The 18,959-nt window shown below is 58.1% G+C and overlaps 1 protein-coding gene across 1 annotated transcript in view; it reads left to right on the top strand.

Annotated features, from left to right (window-relative positions):
- The window catches only part of Prex1 (phosphatidylinositol-3,4,5-trisphosphate dependent Rac exchange factor 1), a 101,137-nt gene that overhangs the window by 64,758 nt on the left and 17,420 nt on the right, over positions 1-18,959 (top strand). The window contains exons 11-20 of the mRNA XM_042702171.1: positions 6,400-6,500; positions 7,429-7,532; positions 7,629-7,678; positions 8,953-9,028; positions 11,889-11,961; positions 15,668-15,810; positions 16,810-16,902; positions 17,594-17,742; positions 17,892-17,977; positions 18,623-18,759. Coding sequence (XP_042558105.1) covers positions 6,400-6,500; positions 7,429-7,532; positions 7,629-7,678; positions 8,953-9,028; positions 11,889-11,961; positions 15,668-15,810; positions 16,810-16,902; positions 17,594-17,742; positions 17,892-17,977; positions 18,623-18,759 — 1,012 coding nt within the window. The remainder of the gene's footprint in view (positions 1-6,399; positions 6,501-7,428; positions 7,533-7,628; positions 7,679-8,952; positions 9,029-11,888; positions 11,962-15,667; positions 15,811-16,809; positions 16,903-17,593; positions 17,743-17,891; positions 17,978-18,622; positions 18,760-18,959) is intronic.

Genomic DNA, 18,959 nt, shown 5'->3' with positions numbered 1-18,959 from the left:
CCTCTCCGCCAGTCTCTCACAGTCTGGTGGGTCTCCATGCAGATCTAAGCCTGTTTGCCCCGACTCCTGCAGGACCTGCTTATCATTCATAACCCATCTATCTGTCTGTCTACCTGTCTGTGTCAGTCAGTGGGGGCTGTTACTGAGCTTTTTCTTTGCTCAAGACTAGTGCTCTACCACTTGAGCTGCAGCTCCATTTCTGGCGTTTTGGTGATCAGTTAGAGTAGGAGTCTCGTGGCCTTTCCTGTCCAGGCTGGCTTCAAACCTCAGTCCTCAGCCAGATTCAGCTTCCTGAGTAGCTAGGATTACAGTCATGAGCCATCAGTGCCCGGCTTAGAACCTGCTTTCTGTTGAGACCTGGTATACACGGTCACAGGGGTGTGTTGAAGCACGGCCTCATCCCACTGTGTGCCACCTGCAAATGTCCACTCCTGTCCTCTGGGCCTCCACCCACCCGCGCGGTCTGTCGCTGTCCTCTGGGCCTCCACCCTCGCGGTCTGTCGCTGTCCTCTGGGCCTCCACCCGTATGGTCTGGTCTGCCACTGTCCTCTGGGCCTCCACCCTCGCGGTCTGTCGCTGTCCTCTGGGCCTCCACCCGCGCGGTCCGTCGCTGTCCTCTGGGCCTCCACCCGCACGGTCTGCCGCTGTCCTCTGGGCCTGGCATGGGCCCTGTGAGGCTGGAGCGGCGTTGCTGCTGGGTTACCTGGCCGGGGAGGAGGAAGGTTCCGGACCATCTCATCAGCTAATCCCTAATCCTGGATGGAAAAGAAAGGAGGCTTTGCTCCCCGGAGTGGATTGTGTCCCCTTCCTGCTTCCTGCCCTGTGTGGGGCAGCGGATGGGGTGGCTGACCTCGGTAGCGGCGCTCGGCCCCTTCAGGAAGGATTGGGGCAATTGTTCTCACGCCCTGTTTGGATCTCAGCCAGCATTGTAGCTGGTTTTGTAACCAAGGGCTTGAAGGACCAGACTTCCCTCAGGAGACATCCCAGGAACACGCGTCTCCCTCCGCGGCTCTCTGCCCTGTCCTGCCAGGGTGCAGCTCTCATGCCCGCTGCCCCCCCCCCCCCCAGTGCCCTGTCCCCTCCACCCATGGTGTCCACGGCTGCAGAGACAGCTGACAGCCCCTCCCTTCCCCTCTGCTCCCAGCACAGCGCTCCACACAACCTTTAAGCCCCAAGGAAACTGAACCAGTCACACAGTCACAGCAGGGAGGGGCTGGGATTCGAACCCAGCACTGGCCGCTCCGCAGCCTGTGTTCTATTGCACCGCACTCTTCTCCATATCCATCTCTGCCCAGCGCGTGCTCATTCTCCCTCGGCTGTTGCTTTCCCCACGGTCCACATTATTTCCCTGTGGCGACTTCTCTGTGACCAGACACGAACTCCGTGAAGGCAGAAGTGTCCAATTTATTGTCCTTCCAGGGTGTAGAGAGTTGAGTCAGACTTGGGCTGGAGTCGTGGTTTCCCCACTTGCTGGCTGTGTGATGTTGCACAGGTCTGTAACTGCTCTGACGCTCAGTAAATGATCGCTAAAGGGGACCTCCAGGGCTCACTGAGATGGCGGTCACCACATCGTGTGCTCGGCGGGCGCTGCCAGCGAGATGGTGTGCGTGCCAGGCTGTGCCCCCAGGGAGTCTGTGCCCAGGTGTATTAAGAGGGTGTCTGTTAGAAAACTAACAGATGCCAGCGTTGACAGCAGGGCCACGATGATGAAGCCGGCTGCTGTGGGGACCCCCGGCAGAGGGGGGCGAGGACATGGATTCATTCACTCAGTGTCTACTGCCGGGTGCAGTCAAAGGCGGTCTCTGTCTGCAGAGAGACATCATCTCGTGGAAGAGTCAGACAGTAGACAAAAGGTTGAGTTACAGAAAGGAAGCAGTGGGTCAGTGAAGGTTGATCATGAGGGTGATGTAGGTAGAGGGGATGTAGGGGGCAGGGGTGTCACCTCCTCTCGGGGGACGTGATAGTTCATCTCAGATCTGAGCAACTTGCAAGAGCCAGCTATTGGAAGATGAGAGGAACAGCAGGTGCAGACATCCTGTGGCTGGAGTGAGCTGTGAACAAGGGAGGATCAGCGAGGAGGCCGAGCTGGCCAAGAGTTATGGAGGATGAAGTCCCAGGGTTAGTGGAGGCCAGCTGTAGGCCTGGTACAGACTCGGGTTTTATTTCAGATGCTCTAGAGAGGCACTGTGGTGGCGTGGGACGAGGGTGGAATTCACCTGCACAGAATGAGGACACCATTGGCTCCATCGGAGCTCTGGGGAGCTCTGTGGGGGGGCGGTCCAGGAAGTGGTTAGACATCATCCTGCTGATCCAGGCAGGCTGGAAGCCCCAAGCTGTGGGCCTGGCTGGCGTTCAGCCTGGCACACATGTGGACAAGGGGTGTGGTGGATGGACAATCAGTGGTCACTCCCAGGAAGCATCTCGGAGTGGGAGGGTCACAGGTACAAGGATCAGCCCTCAGCCTATCCAGACGCAGGCGGGAGGGCCGATGCCTGCGCTAGGGAGTGAGCAGCCATCAGGAGGTGTGCCCAGCCTTGGCCTTGACTTACAGTTGGCCAAGTAAGTGTCCAGTGGACCAGGGAGGAAAGTGGGGTGAAAGGCCACAGTGCTAACTCTCCAAAGAGGGCTCAACTCTCCAACTGAGTCTCAGCCCAGCCCCCAGCACCCTCTTCCTCCTCCTCCTCCTCCTCTTCCCCCTCCTCCCCCTCCTCCTCTTCCCCCTCCTCCCCCCCCCCTCCTCCTCCTCCTCCTCCTCCTCCTCCTCCTCCTCCTCCTCCTCCTCTTCCTCCTCCTCCTCCCCCTCCTCCCCCTCCTCCTCTTCCCCCTCCTCCCCCTCCTCCTCCTCCTCCCCCTCCTCCCCCTCCTCCTCTTCCCCCTCCTCCCCCTCCTCCTCCTCTTCCCCCTCCTCCCCCTCCTCCTCTTCCCCCTCCTCCCCCTCCTCCTCCTCCTCCCCCTCCTCCCCCCCCCCTCCTCCTCCTCCTCCTCCTCCTCCTCACTCTCTTCACCCAGCTTCTCACTCGCCCTGGTCTGACGCACCCTTCCCTGCATCCCCAGTGCTGGCCGACGGCGTGCCACTGGGCAGGGCCGTTGGAAGACACATTTCCTGGATCAGGTTTGAGCCCTCCACTCTCTGTGGCTGCAACGGGTAACGAGTTCTGGCTGACTCAGCACCGGGTCTGCCTGGCTGGCTTTGCCCATTTACAGCCGTCCCAGCTCCCTGGGTCAGAAAGGAGTTTTAGCTAGCTTAAGGTTTCATAGGCGAAAGTCTACCCAGTTACCTCTCACCAGCATGCCTGGAACCCTGGCTGCTTGGGAGGCTGAGATAGGGAGCATTGTGGTTCGAGTCCAGCCTGGGCATATAGGGGAGACCCCTTCTCAGCCAGTAGCTGGGTGTGGGCCTGTTCCTGTCATCCCAGCCAGTACAAGAAGTGCAAAATCAATGAATTTGGATGCAGGTGTGGGCCCAGGCCAAAAGCACAATGACCTGTGAAGGAATGTACTGGAAGCATGACTCAGTTCCTGCCAAGTACACACAAGGCCTTGAGTTCAAGCTCCAGTAACACACACACACACACACACACACACACAGCCACTAAATCAGAAGGCCCCTGACTGTACCATTTGGCAGGTGGATCCTGCTAAGGCCCAGAGAGGACCACCAGTGTGCCCAAGTTGGCCCAGCAAGCTGCAAGCCCGTACTGCATCACCCAGATGCTGGCAAGGCCCAGTTTAGGCTGGATCCTGGTGGTTGTGGCTTGTGGGCCGGCTGCCATGGGACACTTCCCATCCCCTTCCCCATTACAGGACTGCTGGTAGGACCAGAGGTGGCCCAAGGGGACATCCAGACGGCAGCTTTAATGCCAGGCGCCAGCTCCTTAGAGAGACGTCCTCTCCCGGACCCATTGGCAGCCTCTGCCCACCCCGAGTCTGGGCACTCAGAGGACGCTCCCGGGGCGGCCAGGCTCTGGGTGCTTCGCAGGACACGTGCCCTTCTTTTCACCCCCGTGGCCTCCAGCCTGGGCTTTGTGAGGGCCCCAGCGCACTCTACCTAATGCAGGCTGGGCCTTCCCTGCCAGCACTACAAAGCTAAAAATAACCTCTTCTCCCGCCTGCCCGCCCACCTGTAATTAGAGGTGGGACAGCTGGTTTGGATAAGCTGCAGAGGCACGCTGTGGCCCTGCTTGAGAAGCCCTCATTAGAGCTGGTCCTGGGGTCTGGGAGAACCCCTAATCTCTGACCGACAAGCACAGAAAAGCTGTTTTTCTTCCTCAGGCCTCAGTTTCCCTGTGGACTCCAGGACATCCCTTTTTCTTTTTTTCCTTTCTTGCTTTTTTTTTTTTTTGGGTTGGTTGTGGGGCTTGAACTCAGGGCCTGGGTGTTGTCCTTGAGTTCTTCAGCTCTACCACTTGAGCCACAGCGTCACTTTGGGCTTTCTGGTGGTTTATTGGAGATAAGAGTCTCATGGACTTTGCTGCCCGGGCTGGCTTTGACCCGCCATCCTCAGATCTCAGCCTCCTGAGTAGCGAGGATGACAGGCGTGAACCACCGGCGCCCTGCAAGGACAACCCTTTTCATTCCCTAGCCTGTTTATTCCTCCGTTGGTTCAGACAGTATGGTTGGGGGTCCCTGTCTCTTTTGCTGGGGCCTTCTCCCTCTTCCAGGGGCCGGCATAGAGCAGGAAACAAACATAACTCCTCTGTCTCTACCCACACGGAGATTCTGCTCTGGCTAGGGAAGTGCGAGGTAAACACGAGAAACCTTATAAGCAGGGTACCTCCAGAACTGAAGGAAGCCCACCAGGGCTGGGCAGCGCGTTGGTGGGGTGGGCGGGGGCTGCACCTGTGAGGAGGGGTCACGTGCTGAGACCTTGAGGATGAAGAGTGGGGGAAGGACATTTCCAGGCCAGTGTAGGCCCTGGGGCAGGAAGGAGTCTGGAATGGCTTAAGGTGGGCAGGGCTGAGGCACAGTGTGGGGGTGTAGCGATGACAGCAGGGAGGTGGGAGATGGCAGGGCCTCCTCGCGTGGGCAGAGATGAGATCTGGGAGGTGGGGGCCGTCAGAGTGTTTGAGCATGGGAATTAACACGATTTGATCACCATTAGCTTTCCTGACTCTGTGCTCCTTTGGGCCTACTATGATTTCTTCCTGTTTATCTCTGTACTCATGTGCTTGGCCATCTGCCCATCGACTCATCCATCTATCCATTATCCTTCTGTCCAGTTAGCTGCTTGCTTGTCTTGCTCATCGTGCCTTCTTCCTCTATTATCCATCCACTGTCTGTCCAGCCATCTTCCATTCAGTGTATATCCACCCACTCACCGCTCCATCTACCCACCATCCATCCATCCACCATCCATCCATCATCCTCCCAATGTATATCCACCCATTCACCCCTCCATCTACCCACCATCCATCCATCCACCATCCATCCATCATCCTCCCAATGTATATCCACCCACTCACCCCTCCATCTACCCACCATCCATCCATCCACCATCCATCCATTATCCTCCCAGTGTATATCCACCCACTCACCCCTCCATCTACCCACCATCCATCCATCCACTACCCTCCATTCAGTGTATATCCGCCCACTCATCCATTCATCCACTATCCATCTACTATCTCCCATTCAATGTATATTCATCCACTCACCCATCCATCTACCTACCATCTGTCCATCCACTGTCCAACCATCCTCCAGTATATATCCACCCACTCACCCCTCCATCTACCCACCATCCATCCATCACTACCCTCCATTCAATGTTTATTCACCCACTCACCCATCCACCTACTTACCATCTGTCCATCCACTGTCATTCCAACCATTTTCCATTCAGTGTAGATCCACCTTCTCGCCCATCTATCTACCCACCATGCATTCATCCACTATCCATCCACTATCTTCCCAGTGTATATCCACCCACTCACCCGTCCATCTGCCTACCACCCATCCATCCATCCATCCATCCATCCATCCATCCACCCACTATCCATCTGCTATCTATCTAGCCATCCACCATCCATCTAGCCATCCACCATTCATATGTTCATCTATCCACGCACTTGTCCACCATCCATCCACCCACATACCCATCTGTCTGCCCTCCCTTTTAACCTCCCTCCCTCCCTTCCCTATCCATCCACCTGTCCATCTACTCATCCAGCCGTTCTTATTAATGCACCATCAGTCTATTGGCAGATGCGTCCACTTTCCCCATGAGGGAAGACAGACCCAAGGCGTCTCTGCAGGCTGTGGGGACCTCTGCTTCCTGGCCTGTGGGGAGGTCTGGCAGCCATTCCCCCATGTGGATGGGACTGGCCAGGCGGCCATTCCCCCGTGTGGATGGGGCTGGCCAGGCCAAGTCCTTTCAATGGCATCTTCTGTTTCTGGCAGTGAGTTTGTTGCCTGGCTCCTGGAAATCGGTGAAATCAGCAAGACAGAAGAAGGGGTCAACTTGGGCCAAGCCCTGTTGGAGAATGGTATTATCCACCATGGTGAGTGGGGGGCTGGTGCAGCGGAGGGGAGCCGCTCAGACCCTGGCAGGCATTCCCAAGCTTCCATGCAGCTTCCTGTCCCCTGGCAGAGTGCCCACCACCCTCCCATGTCTGCCCTGGCAGACAAGAAGCAGCCTTTCTCTAGTGCCTGCACAGCAAGGACCCCTTAGAAAGTTGGGGGTCGGGAGCAGAATTTTCTGTGTGATGTTTTGAGACAGGAAAGAAGCCATTGTTCAGGGTTTGGTCATGTGGTGACATTTATTAAGTGCCTATTATGTGGACGCGGTGTTCATGTGGCGCTGGGCAGGACGGGAGGGGCTTGCCGCGGCTGGGGTAGGGGAGATGGGCGCAGAAGGTGTCTGTGTGGGTCTGGTCGAGGCGGGGAGGGTGGCAGAGGACAGTGGGGTCTCAGGAGGGTCCGAGGAAGCAGTGAGCACTGGGTGGTAGCGGACCAGGTGGGCACACAGTTCCATGAGGAGCCCAGCTCCGGGGGCCCAGGAAGACTCCAAGTTAGCTCTCCAGGGACTGGCATGCAGGCCAGCAGGCTGCCTCCCCCTGCGGGAACAGGGGTGAGGTCAGAGGGCACAGAACTGAGTGGGGCTAGAGGGTGAAGTTAGCACAAAACCTATGGGGAAGCCTAGAGCCTGAGGTCAGAGGGCACAGGTAGGTCTGGGGGGAAGGTCAGAGGGCGCAGGACTTACAGAGGATGGTGGGGGCCTTGCTTGTGAGATTTGGCACAGAGGAAGGCCCTGCTGGCTGCCGGGCAGAGCCTGCTAGGCCCAGGGGACAGCAGGGACTACAAGGGGGCAGTGGGGGCTGGGGACAGGGTGCAGGGTGGAGCCTCACGGGATTGGCCGATACTGGAGCACTGGCTGGGTGGGGCAGAGAGGAAGTCCCGCCTCACTCCTCCCATTCCCCACCCACCCAGTGTCCGACAAGCACCAGTTCAAGAACGAGCAGGTGATGTACCGCTTCCGCTACGACGACGGCACCTACAAGGCCCGCAGTGAGCTGGAGGACGTCATGTCCAAGGTAATCAACCTCCGACCCCTGACCCCATAGAGGGCACTCCGCGCGGGGGCCCGTGCCCGCAGCCTGCCGCTCCCTCACTCCCCCGTCTCCTTCCAGGGTGTCAGGCTCTACTGCCGTCTTCACAGCCTCTACACCCCGGTGGTCAAGTGAGTCCCCGCGTCGTCCTGTCTTCTCATGCTGCCACGGCTGCGGCTGGCAGCCAAGCCCAGGCCCTGCCCGCGTCTCCTGGGGTTCAGTGATGATGTCTGCCCCGTGGGGTCCCCAGGAGGCTGTGAGAGGGTTTCAGAGAAGCAGAAACCAGTGCAGGTGGCTGTGAAGGGAGGCTCGGCCCCCTCCCCCACGGGGTCACGCCAGGCCACCCCTTGGGTGCTCGTCTGTGTGTGTCTGGGCTCTGCCCCCGACCCCTTCCCCTCACTTTCTCTCTGGGGTCTCGCTGTTCAGCGGCGCATCTGCATCTGTGTCCTTGCATGTGATGATTCCCTTTTATTGGTGGAGCGTAAAAGAGGCCGCACATGGAGAGGCCAGGCGTAGGGCAGCGTGGCCCTGGGTACGTGTGTGTGGCGTGACTGGTGGAAGGCGGGCCCGTCTTGCCAGTGTGCCTCCGTGAAGCCAGGGCCCCTTCCCTTCGATCTCTTCACCACGGAGCTTAGAGTGGCGCAGGAAGGGACAGACAGGGCGACCCCCATCTCACCCAGGCGCAGCTCTGTCCACCCTATTCTCAGGGTCATGCCCTTTTGCAGAGGCTGAGGAGGACTCAGGGGAGGACTCATTCTGTATTGCTGCCCACGGAACCCAGGCCCTCCCTCCCGTGCCAGCCCCAACACTTGCTGCCACACTTTGCCAGCGGCAGGAAGAAGCAGTGGGCGGGCATCATGTGTACCCCGATTTGCAGCCTCAGTGCGTCCCCACAAGTCTTCCTCCAGCTCCTTCCTCAGCCTCTGACCTCCTGCTTGGCAGAGAGCTCTGTGGTTTGGCCCTGCAGGGAGCCCGGGACTCCCTTCCCCCGGCCGGCTTTCTGCTGGGGTCTCATGCCTGTGCCCATGCCAGCCTGAGGGAGGCCGCCCCTTCGGCTAGCATAAACTGGCCAGCGAGGCCTGCATGCACCGCTCACCTCTGCTCAGGGACAGAGTGCCCTTGCCTTCTCGCTGTCCACATTCGGTCAGCTGGGTCCTGCTGTGGGTCATCCGGGCACGGTGGGCAGCCTGTACTGCATCACCCTGGGTTCCACAGCCCCAGCGTCTCCAGACAGCCATGCCCTCGGGCGAGAGAGACTCGAGAGCCCGAGGCCGATCATACTGTGGGTCAGGAGGGGTCCAGGCTGGCACTTGCTTCCCTCTGCTCCTCTTCACCCCTACACGAGGTCCCAGAACCCAGGGCGGCCCCTCATCCATCCCCTGTTCACCTGCTGCCTCGCCCACAGGGACCGCGACCACCACCTGAAGACCTACAAGTCTGTGCTTCCGGGCAGCAAGCTGGTGGACTGGCTATTGGCACAGGTGAGCATGCGCCGGCCCCTGGCTCCCTGGGACTTCCTCGGGCTTTAAAAAAGTCCTCTTTTTTTCCCCCTTTGTGGCCAGTTCTGGGACTTGAGCTCTAGACCTGTGTACTGCGCTTTTTGTTTTTTGTTTTTTTCTTTTCACTCGAGGCTAGTGCTCTACCACTTGAGCCACAGCTCCACTTTTGGCTTTTTGGTGGTTTAACAGAGATAAGAATCTCATGGATTTTCCTGCCCTGGCTTTCTTTGGACCAGGATTCTTAGATCACAGCCTTTTGAGTAGCTAGGATTACAGGTATGAGCCACTGGTTCTTGGCTCCTCTCATTTTTTTTAAATTGTGGCAAAATACATATCAGATCTTCATCCTTGGTAAACATAGTTCATCACATTCATGGCTTTGTGCAGTTTCTACCTCCGTGCACAGAGGTCTGAGTCTTACCTGAGATGAACTCAGCTCCTCGATAGGAAAGGGCTGGTCCTGCCTCCCACCCTCCGTCTCTATCCTGCAGGCAGAACTACAGTCTCCCCTTTCCTGATGTTCATTTCACGGAGCAGGCGTCCAAGGTCCCTGCTTTCCCTGGATGTGTCCTGGGCCCTTTGAGAACAGAACCGGGCCTCCTCTGTCCCGGGGGCTGGGGTCCAGGTGTCGGCAGGCTCAGGGTTGGGTGGGGCTGGCTCTGCTTTGGCTGTGAACTCTGGCGTGGAGGGGTTGGCCTCCCCCTGCCAGTCCCTTGGTCGTGACGCCATCATTTCCTGAAAGCCACCCCTCTGCAGGCTGCCGCCTGGAGGACGGTGTTTCAGGGACCAGCGATCTGTGAATGCCCTGCCTTGTCACTGCCCAGGGCTGGCCCCGGCAGCAGGTGGAGGCCATGCCCACACTCTGCTCACCCATTGGTGGACTCTTCCTCCCCTCCCCCCGCACCCCATGTTGGGCTTTCAATTTAAACCTGGGCAAGCCGGTCCATTCTGGCTCCCATCTGGAGCATTTGCGTGGTGCTTGCTTCATGGATAGGGGCTCCCCAAGGCCCACCAAGCCGCCTTCCCTGCCTCTCCTCCTCCTGTTAACACACTGCTTCCACTCTTGGGTCCTGGAGGGATTTGTACCTCATCTTACTCAGTCTTCTAGCCGCTGCAGTTGGGGGACCAGGACCCAGAGAGGCCAAGTGGGCAGGGAGCTCTTCTGTGTCGACCGCAACCCCCCCCCCCCCCCCCCCCCGCTAGCTATCCAGTTGAGCAGTTCTAGAAACTTCATCCCATTCAGATCAGCTGGCTGGCTGGATTTTTCTCACATTGCACAAATTACTAGCAATTGCTAAGAAATCACAGCCAATCTGTGAAGTCAATTTTCCTGGGTGCTAAGTAACTTCAAAAGTTTAGGAAAATCCTTGAAAAAGAATTGGAACTGAGCAAGTGTATTTCCTGTGTGCTGTGTACGTCGATGCTTGCCGTGAAGCACGAGCCCGCGCCTGAGGGGTCCCGGCAGGCTCTGGATTCGAACTTGGCATTGCAGGAAGTGTGGAGTTCTAAACCCCTTGCTGCCTCGGGGTGGTGACTTGCCTCCACCCACTCTGCTATCCCTCCATTCCTCCTGCCTCAGTTTCCCAACCTGTAAAATCAAGCTCAAACTACTGTCAACATCTCCTCCTTCAGTGGCTTCAGAGCTCTGTGGGGAGGTTGAGGGAGAGACTGCAGGGCCAAGCATGTCCTTCAGGGAGCACCTGCCACCTGCCACTGTCACTGGTACTGGCAGGATGCGGCCAGCTTCCTCCTCAGGGCCTGTCACTGGGACTCCGGCACACCCTGCTGCCGGTGCTGCCTGGCTCCTTTGTGGATAGTGGGCTTGAGCCCTGCCTGTGAGAAGCCCAGCGGGGACCCATGCTGGCTCGGCCTCCCAGATTGAGAACTGGGTCTGCAGCCCCTGGGCCAGGTGTGGCCCTCAGAGCCGCGGACAGCTGCATACGGTGGGCCGGCCTTTCTCCCAGTGCCTGCCTGGCCTGGCTCTGAGCCCGCCACCCTCCCTTACCCACTTGGATCCAGGAGCTGCCTGTCTGATTATAGGCGTGAGCTACCAGTGCCCGGCCTTTTTTTTTTTTTTTTCTTGAGAGTACCGGGGTTTGACCCAGAGCCTCTCATTTGTCTAGCATGCTTACTTGATGGTTGGTTGGCACTCTAGCAATTGTGCCATACCTCTAGCCTAGCTTTATATAGGTTATTTTATTTTTGTGCTGGTCCTGTGGCTTGAACTCTGGACCTGGGCGCTGTCCCTGAGCTTTTGTGCTCAAGGCTCACACACTACCATTATGAGCCATAGTTCCACCTCCAGCTTTTTGCCATCTAATTGGAGATAAAGAGTCTCATAGGCTTTCCTGCCCAGTCTGGCTTTGAACCGTGATCCTCAGATCTCACCCTCCCAAGTCTCTAGGATGACAGGTGTGAGCCATTGCACCCTATTCTGCTGTTTAGAGATGGATTCCCATGGTCTTTTCTGCGTAGGCTGGTTTTTCTAACCACAGCCTTCCAGATAGCCTTCTGAGTTACAAGGATTTCAAGCATGAGCCACTGGGACCTGGCTAAAATCTCTACTTTTTCTTGGGCTTTGTGGTTCACATTTGTCATCCAAATTTGGGGATTGAGGCTCAGTGGTAGGGCAGTGGCCTAGTGTACACGAGACCCCAGATCTAGCCAGGGTGGGCCAGATCTAGCCAGTGCCCCCTGCACTCTGGGAAAGCAGCCTTGTTGTGGTCTCTCAGGAAGAATCACAGACACGTCTGTCAGGTGTCCATTGCGTTCTGGGCACAGGTGCCCACCCTCAGCGGCTTGATGCCAGCCTACCTAACGTCGCCTCTTCTATCTGTTCCAGGGGGACTGCCAGACGCGGGAGGAAGCGGTGGCACTCGGCGTGGGCCTGTGTAACAACGGCTTCATGCACCATGGTAATCCTTGCCTTCAGCCCAGGGGCCTAGGGCCTAGAGCATTCCTCAGGACCTTTACCTTGGCACTTTTCCCTCTACCTGAGCCCTTTGGATCATTCGGTGTGTCTCCCTGATGCCTTGCGCGCATCTCTTGTGTCCCTCCCTCTGTGGCTTTTCCCAGCAGGGACTTGCTTTTCTCAGAGCCATGTGCTCCGGCTGGCCAGACCCCGCCTGTCCTTCCGGTCTGCTGTGCTGTTCTCTGCTTGGTGTCCAGTGCGTGCCAGGCACAGTGCTGGGCAGTGGGGCAGTGGTGACACGCCACTCACTGCCTCTGTGTGCGTGTGCCGGTGTGTGCACCTGTGTGTGCGGCGTGTGCACGTGCACACATGTGCCATGTCTTCCACGGTGTTGAAGGTTGGGGGAGAACTTCCCTGCTGAGCCGTGGGGTCTCCCAGGAGGCCTGGGCACCGAGGTCCCAGCTGACTGGGGTTGACACCACTGTCTCTGGCTCTCTGGCAGCAGCTGGTGGCTGGGGGAGTGAGCAGGGACTGGGAGGAGGTACGGGCATGAGTCTAGGGGAGAGTGACATGGCTTGGCCTAGGTGCCACTGAAAGGGCGTAATTGGTGCTCACACAGGAGACCGAGCTGGGATGGTCTCAGGGCCACAACTCTGGTCTCTGCTGTTTGGGTCTAACTCAGGTGGGTGAAGTGGCTTGTTAAAGGCTGGACAGGAAGCACACAGACCTGCGTGGCCTCTGCCACCTCTGCTCTCCTCTAGCTTCCAGCTACAGACAGCCCGGAAACAGTAAAACTTTATTTACAAAACAGATGTGGGACATAGTGTTCTGACCCCTGGTCTTCCTGCCTTGTAAGCCGCAGGTTGGGGGCCAGGCGTGCTCTTGCTGACTCTCACTGGGTGTGTACTCCTTTGGGCCTCGGTTTCCCCTGGGAGACCTTCCTTGAACTGGCAAGTCCGTGGTTCTGTGGGGTCAGAAGTCCCTCCCTCCTGCCACCATGTCCCCAGCAGATGTAGACGGGCCAGGCTCACCAAACCCTTCATTCCCAGAAGCCCCGGGGCCTGCAAGCCCCATCCTCCACCCGTCAGCTGGCAGAACCCCTCATTTGTGGGTAAGGGTAATTAGGGGTCTGTCCCAGCTGCTGTTCTGGGAAGGCCGCTGTCTGAGGACATGCCGGGGCGGGGGTGGGGAGGGTGGGAGGGAGAGAGATTCGGGGGACAGCCTTGATGACTTCAGGGTCCCTGGGGGGAGTAGGATGCGGCTGTCCCCTGCTCTGCCACAAACTCAAAAGCAGACTAAAATAGGAAAGGGCTGGGGCCCCTCGGGTGTGGCCGCGGTGATGGCAGGGCCAGGCTGTGTGGCTGCGTGGTCACGGCCCCCTCTGCCACGTCCAAACTGGCCTGTGGGCCCTAACGTGCCAGGGAGGAGCCCTCAAGGCTGGTGGTGCCCAACACAGGGACACTGAGCCACGTCATGTCACCCTGACCCTACGGTGCCTATAGATGGCTTAGAGAGGCCAGAGGAGAGGCTGAGTGTCGTAGGGGCCAGGGCAGGGATTTGAACCCACATCTGTATATACCAAGCCCAACTGGCCTGGTGAGAGGGACACCGGGGCTACTGGCTGAGCCGGCAGCACAACCTGAACAACCTCAGCCCCGCAGACATCTCCGCAGAGACCAACACTGCACCCCCTGCGCCTTCCAGAATCTTTTTTTTTCTTTTTCTTTTATTTGTCTGCTGTGGGCCTTGAACTCTGGGCCTGGGCACTATCCCTCAGCTCTTCAGCGCTCTACCACTTGAGCCACAGCGCCACTTCCGGTTTTCTGGGGGTTCATTGGAGATAAGAGTCTCATGGACTTTCCTTCCTCTGGCTGGCTTTGAACTTCCATCCTCAGATTTCAACCTCCTGAGTAGTTAGGATTATAGGCGAGAGCCACTAGCGTCCGGCTCCGGAACCTTCTTACTTCCTGATCATAGCGGAGGCAAAGCAAGTTCCCCCTCTGCCCTTGTCTCCTCTCCACTCCCCAGCCCCAGAGAAAGTAGCAATTTACATGTCTGATGTCTCCAAGAGGTAATGGAGGGCTGGGACAGGCAGTGTGCCAGGAGCTCTCCTGTGATGGAGGAGGAGGAGGAGATGCCTTCTGTGCCTTGCATTTAGCCATGAGTTAGGACGGAGCCTCAGCCGCGGGGCCACTGGTGTCTCGTGGCTCAGGCTGAGGTAGGGGTTCTCTCTTTGCAGAGCTACCCACCTGAGGCAGGTACCTGCGCCTCATTGAGCCTTGCTGTCTCCCTTTCATGTATTGCTTTTATAACGGGGGAGCATGGGGAGAGATGCTGGGGTGAGGGTTGTTCTGGCACCTGTAGGCTCTGTGACCCTGGGCAGTTCACTTAGCTTCTCTGTTCTCTGTAAAAGGAGTACAAAGGAAGCTAAGCGCATGGCCATCATGTGCCCGGCCTCAGAGACCACACTCCACAGCAGCGATGTGGGCCGTCTCCCGGCTTGTGCCCAGGCTGGGTAGTACACAGGGCCAAGCTATGCAGATTTAGGCTTTCTGGGTCCTGCATTCACTGTGACAATGATCCAATTTTTGGTAGCCACAGTGATTGGTTAAAAAAAGCACGGCTGTTTGCAACCAATCTTTATTCCTAAGGATACGTAGTGGCTGGGTTTGGCGTGTGGAGTCTTCAGTCCCAGGCTGAAGAATCTCAAGGCTTGCTTCCGATCACTAGGGTGCTGTGTTTCCAGCTGCACATGGCTGGCCTCTTGCTGGTTTCCTAGCCTGCTGGTTACTTGTGTATATTCAGATTTCTGAGCCTTTCCTGGTCGATTTGTTAGGTTTTCTGTCTTGATTTTATTTCTTTGTTGTGTGCCAGTCCTGGGGCTTAAACTCAAGACCTGGGCACTCTCTCTGAGCTTTTTCACTCAATGCTAGTATCCCAACCTTTGAACCCAGCTCCACTTCTGGCTTTTTGGTGATTCATCAGAGATACGAGTCTCATGGACTTTCCTGCTCAATCTGGCTTTGAACTGTGATCCTTAGATCTCAGCCTCCTGAGGAGCCAGGATAACAGATTTACTGACCAGAGCCTGGCTTGATTTGTTAGTTTTAATGTATTCTACATACTTAACCTGTCACTGGATGTGGACACTTCAGGAGTCTTCGAACCCACTTCCTACCTGTGGGGTCGTGGCTGGCTGAAGGTCTTAACGCCCCATAGTGCTTTTTGGGCTCCTGCGTGTGGACTTGGGTTCTACCCGAGGACAGAGAGTGGATCCTACGTTAGCTGTAGCCTGGCTGCTGATATGTGAGTCTTTAAGTGAAATACAGTGTGAGGTAGGGATCTGCTTCTATTTTTTTTCTCTCCAACACGTCAAATGTTCTCAAATTCCTGTACTCATTGTGGCTTCTGGGCGACCCGTGCTGACCTGCTGCCGCCATCCCTCGCTCCTTTGGCTTTACAACGTGTCTTTACAGCAGCCGGGACAAGTTTAGAATTTTCTAGAGAAGTCAGAAAGCCAGATCCGCCTGTGAAATAGCCTAATATGTTAGTGTTGGCCCACAATTCCACCTCTGTTCAATACCACCTTGGCCAAACCAAACTTGTACAGGGCATGGCTCCCGCCTGTGGCTGCCGGCGTTGCCCACGGCTGCTGAGCCCTGGCCGCACGAGTCTGACCATGTGCCCTGCCTGTGCCTCTGTGCCCGCAGTGCTGGAGAAGAGCGAGTTCAAGGACGAGCCACAGTACTTCCGCTTCCACGCCGATGAGGAGATGGAGGGGACCGGCAGCAGGAACAAACTGCTTCGCAATGACTTCAAGCTGTTGGAGAACATTCTGGCCAAGCGGCTGCTGGTAGGAGCAGGGCTGAGCTGGCACCCTCTTCCTCCAGACCCCCCTGGGCGCAGCCTTCGGCTGCCTGCAGATCCTGGCCGGGCAGGGCACTCAGCAGGGTGCTGTCTGGTGGACTAGGGGTTCAGGACGCCCAGCTGTGTACTGGGGGGAGGAGGCAGGCTGGAGCCCAGAGCTGTAGTTCTTAGCGACCAGCGAGCGTCCTGCCCACATTTAGTTGCTGTCATAGTCCATGAAATTCAAAGCAGCATTTGCCAACCTGATCAGACACTGCCGGCACTCAGTGGATTTTTTGGGAGGAGGAGGAGGGAGTTGGTGGTGGCTTGAACTCAGGACCTGGGTGCTGTCCTGGAGCCTCCTTGTGCTCAAGGCTAACATTACCACTTGAGCCACAGCTCCACTTCCAGTTTTTGAGTGGTTAATTTGAGATGAGGCTCATGGGGACTTTTCTGCCCAGGCCAGCTTCAAACTGGGGTCCTTAGATCTCAGCCTCCTGAGTAGCTGGGATTACAAGTGTAAGCCACTGGTGCCCGGCTTTCAGTGGATGTTTTCTGAGCTCCTGTATTTCCATCAAAACCCTCAAACCTGACACTCTGCCACCCTGCCCTGTGAAGGGGCTGCGTGCCTCAGGTTCCCTTCCTACCCCAAGTTGTTGGTGGCAGGGTACTTTGGGGTTTATTGAGCAGCTGTGGTATGCTCGATGCCGGAGCCCGGTGTGGAGGAGGGCTGTGCTCAGGCTGGCAGGCGGGAGGGCACCCACCCCTGGCTGTGGTGGTTCCTCATTTGATAGATACGCATCGCTTACCTACTCTGTGCCAGGCAGCACTCTGGTTTTCCTCCATCTTGCCGGCCCATCTGTGGCTGCTGCCCTGCAGGCTGCAGCCTGCACCCCTACCTACAGACCTGGGACGTGGGGAGCCGCGGGGCCAGTCCTGTGGGGTCCAGGCGTGTCTGCCCTTGGCGCCTCCCACATTTGGTGGGTCTTTTGCCTGGGGTCCTCAGATCCTGCCCCAGGAGGAGGACTATGGCTTTGACATCGAGGAGAAGAACAAGGCTGTGGTGGTGAAGTCGGTGCAGAGGGGCTCCCTGGCTGAGGTGAGGCCCAGAAGGCGTCCCGGGGATGGGAGTGGGGCACAGGGGGCACAAGGGTGGACACTGCTATGCCTTCCTCCCTTTCCTGGGGTCGGGGTCAAAGCCCATGTCTATGGAAGCTGATCTGGGATGGAGCAGGTGCTCAGGATGGTCCTGGTGTGCCCCCTGGTGCCCCCTGCTGGACCATGCCTGGAAGCGCAGGAAAGGTTTTTTAGGCTGGGATGCTAGAAGAGCCTTCCCTGGCTGGGGATCAGTGGTTTGTCCATTGCTTCTTAGGGTGTGGTGGGGGGAGGGTCTGTAGTGAGACATTTGCTCACTGTGTCATGGAGGATCCGAGTGCTGTGAGCCGCACACTCACCTTGTTCCCAGCGCTGCAGGAGGTGGCCCCGAGTCCTGGTTCCGGTCAGCCTGTCGGCTCCTGTCCTGGCTGGGTGTCCGTGGTCACCCCCCCTGGTGGCCACCGCAGTATGGCCAGCACCATCAGTGTCCCAGTCAGCCGACAGCCACCCCCCCTTCAGTGCCCCCTTTGCAGCTTGTCATCCAGAGTCAGGGCTGGGGACTCCTCACCCCAGGGGACTCTCCAGTCCTGCTGGATTGCAGGGGCCACGCCGTTTCTAGAACATTCTGGGTTCCTTAGTGAGGAGGAAGGAGGTCAGTAACCCCTGTGCTTATGCTCTCACCCCCTCCCACCAAGATGGCCGGTCTGCAGGCAGGCAGGAAGATCTACTCCATCAACGAGGACCTCGTGTTCCTGCGTCCCTTCTCGGAGGTGGAGACCATCCTGAACCAGTCTTTCTGCTCCCGCCGCCCGCTGCGCCTGCTGGTGGCCACCAAGGCCAAAGAGTGAGTCCCCTGGGCCCGGCCTGGGGCTGCGCAGCGGTGTTTCTCTTCGTGCCGGGAGTGGAGGCCTCGGAGGCGGGGACTCCGCAGCTGGTCCTCACGCCCAGGGGAGCTGTGGCTCTCCCTTACGATCTCTCTTGGCTTCCACACAGGACCATCAAAGTCCCCGACCACCCAGAGGCCCTGAGCTTCCAGATCCGAGGGGCCTCCCCACCCTGTGTCTATGCAGTGGGCAGAGGTGAGCGGGAACTGCGGGGCTGAGGGTGGCTTTGGGCCCCGGGCCGTCTGGGCGGTGGAGCTCAGAGTCCTCCAGAGCTGCGACACCGCCACTGCAGGCCAGCACCCTGTGAGCACTCATTTTCTAAAGGCAGCTCTCAGGTGGGCAGAGGGACCCGAGAGGAGGACAAGGAGAGGTGAAGGACGCAGTGCTTCACCCCACAGGGGTGGTGGTTCTCAGCCAGGACAGGGAGCCCACACCTGCTTCCTAAGAAAAGCCAGAAATGCACCTTTTCCGGCCTGTGCGTGGCCTGATCGAGCCCAGGGCCACCAGCAGAGGTCTTGTGTTCTGGACTGCCTTCCCCTGCACTCTGCCTTTGGAGAGCCAGCCCTCCCACCCCCTGCAGGTCCTCTTTGTAAAGCTTATGCACTCATTGTTTGCTTTTGTGGTAAGAGGATGAAGGCAGATGAAAATCTGGGAGTACTTTAGGGTGGATCTAGGATGGCCCAGGAACATGCAGGCTCCCTGAGCCCCAGTGTCTCCTGCAGGGAGAGAGACTCCGGCCTGGACCAGCCCTGAGTGGGGGAGCTGGTGGCAGTGCGGGCTGGGGTGTGCATTTGGGGTGGGGCTGGCGTCTGTCCATCGTTGCCTGTGCTCCTACCCCAGGTTCCCCGTCCCTGGCCGCAGGGCTCTGCGCCGGCCAGTGCGTCCTGAAGGTCGACGGCAGCAGCGTGGCGAGCGGGGGTGCCCTGGAGGTCCTGGAGCACTTCCAGGCCTTCCGCAGCCGGCGGGAAGAGGCCCTGGTGAGCCGGCAGCCCAGGTGGAGGGCCGCGCTCCCCTTCCGGGGGGGGGGGGGGGGGATGACTGGGACTGCATGTTATAACTGTAGAGCACCGTGGGTGATGTCCGGTGGGGCGATGGTTGAGTTGTGGGGCGTGTCCTTGGTGTTGGGGGCCAGGGGCAGGGCCAGGAGGTAGCTGCTCAGCAGCTCCATCGGTGGCGC

The sequence above is a fragment of the Dipodomys spectabilis genome, unplaced genomic scaffold, assembly GCF_019054845.1.
Source record: "Dipodomys spectabilis isolate Male_0828 unplaced genomic scaffold, ASM1905484v1 ptg000317l, whole genome shotgun sequence".
NCBI classification, from domain to species: domain Eukaryota; kingdom Metazoa; phylum Chordata; class Mammalia; order Rodentia; family Heteromyidae; genus Dipodomys; species Dipodomys spectabilis.
Note: the sequence above shows the minus strand (reverse complement) of the source record. Positions and strands in the feature narration are given on the sequence as shown.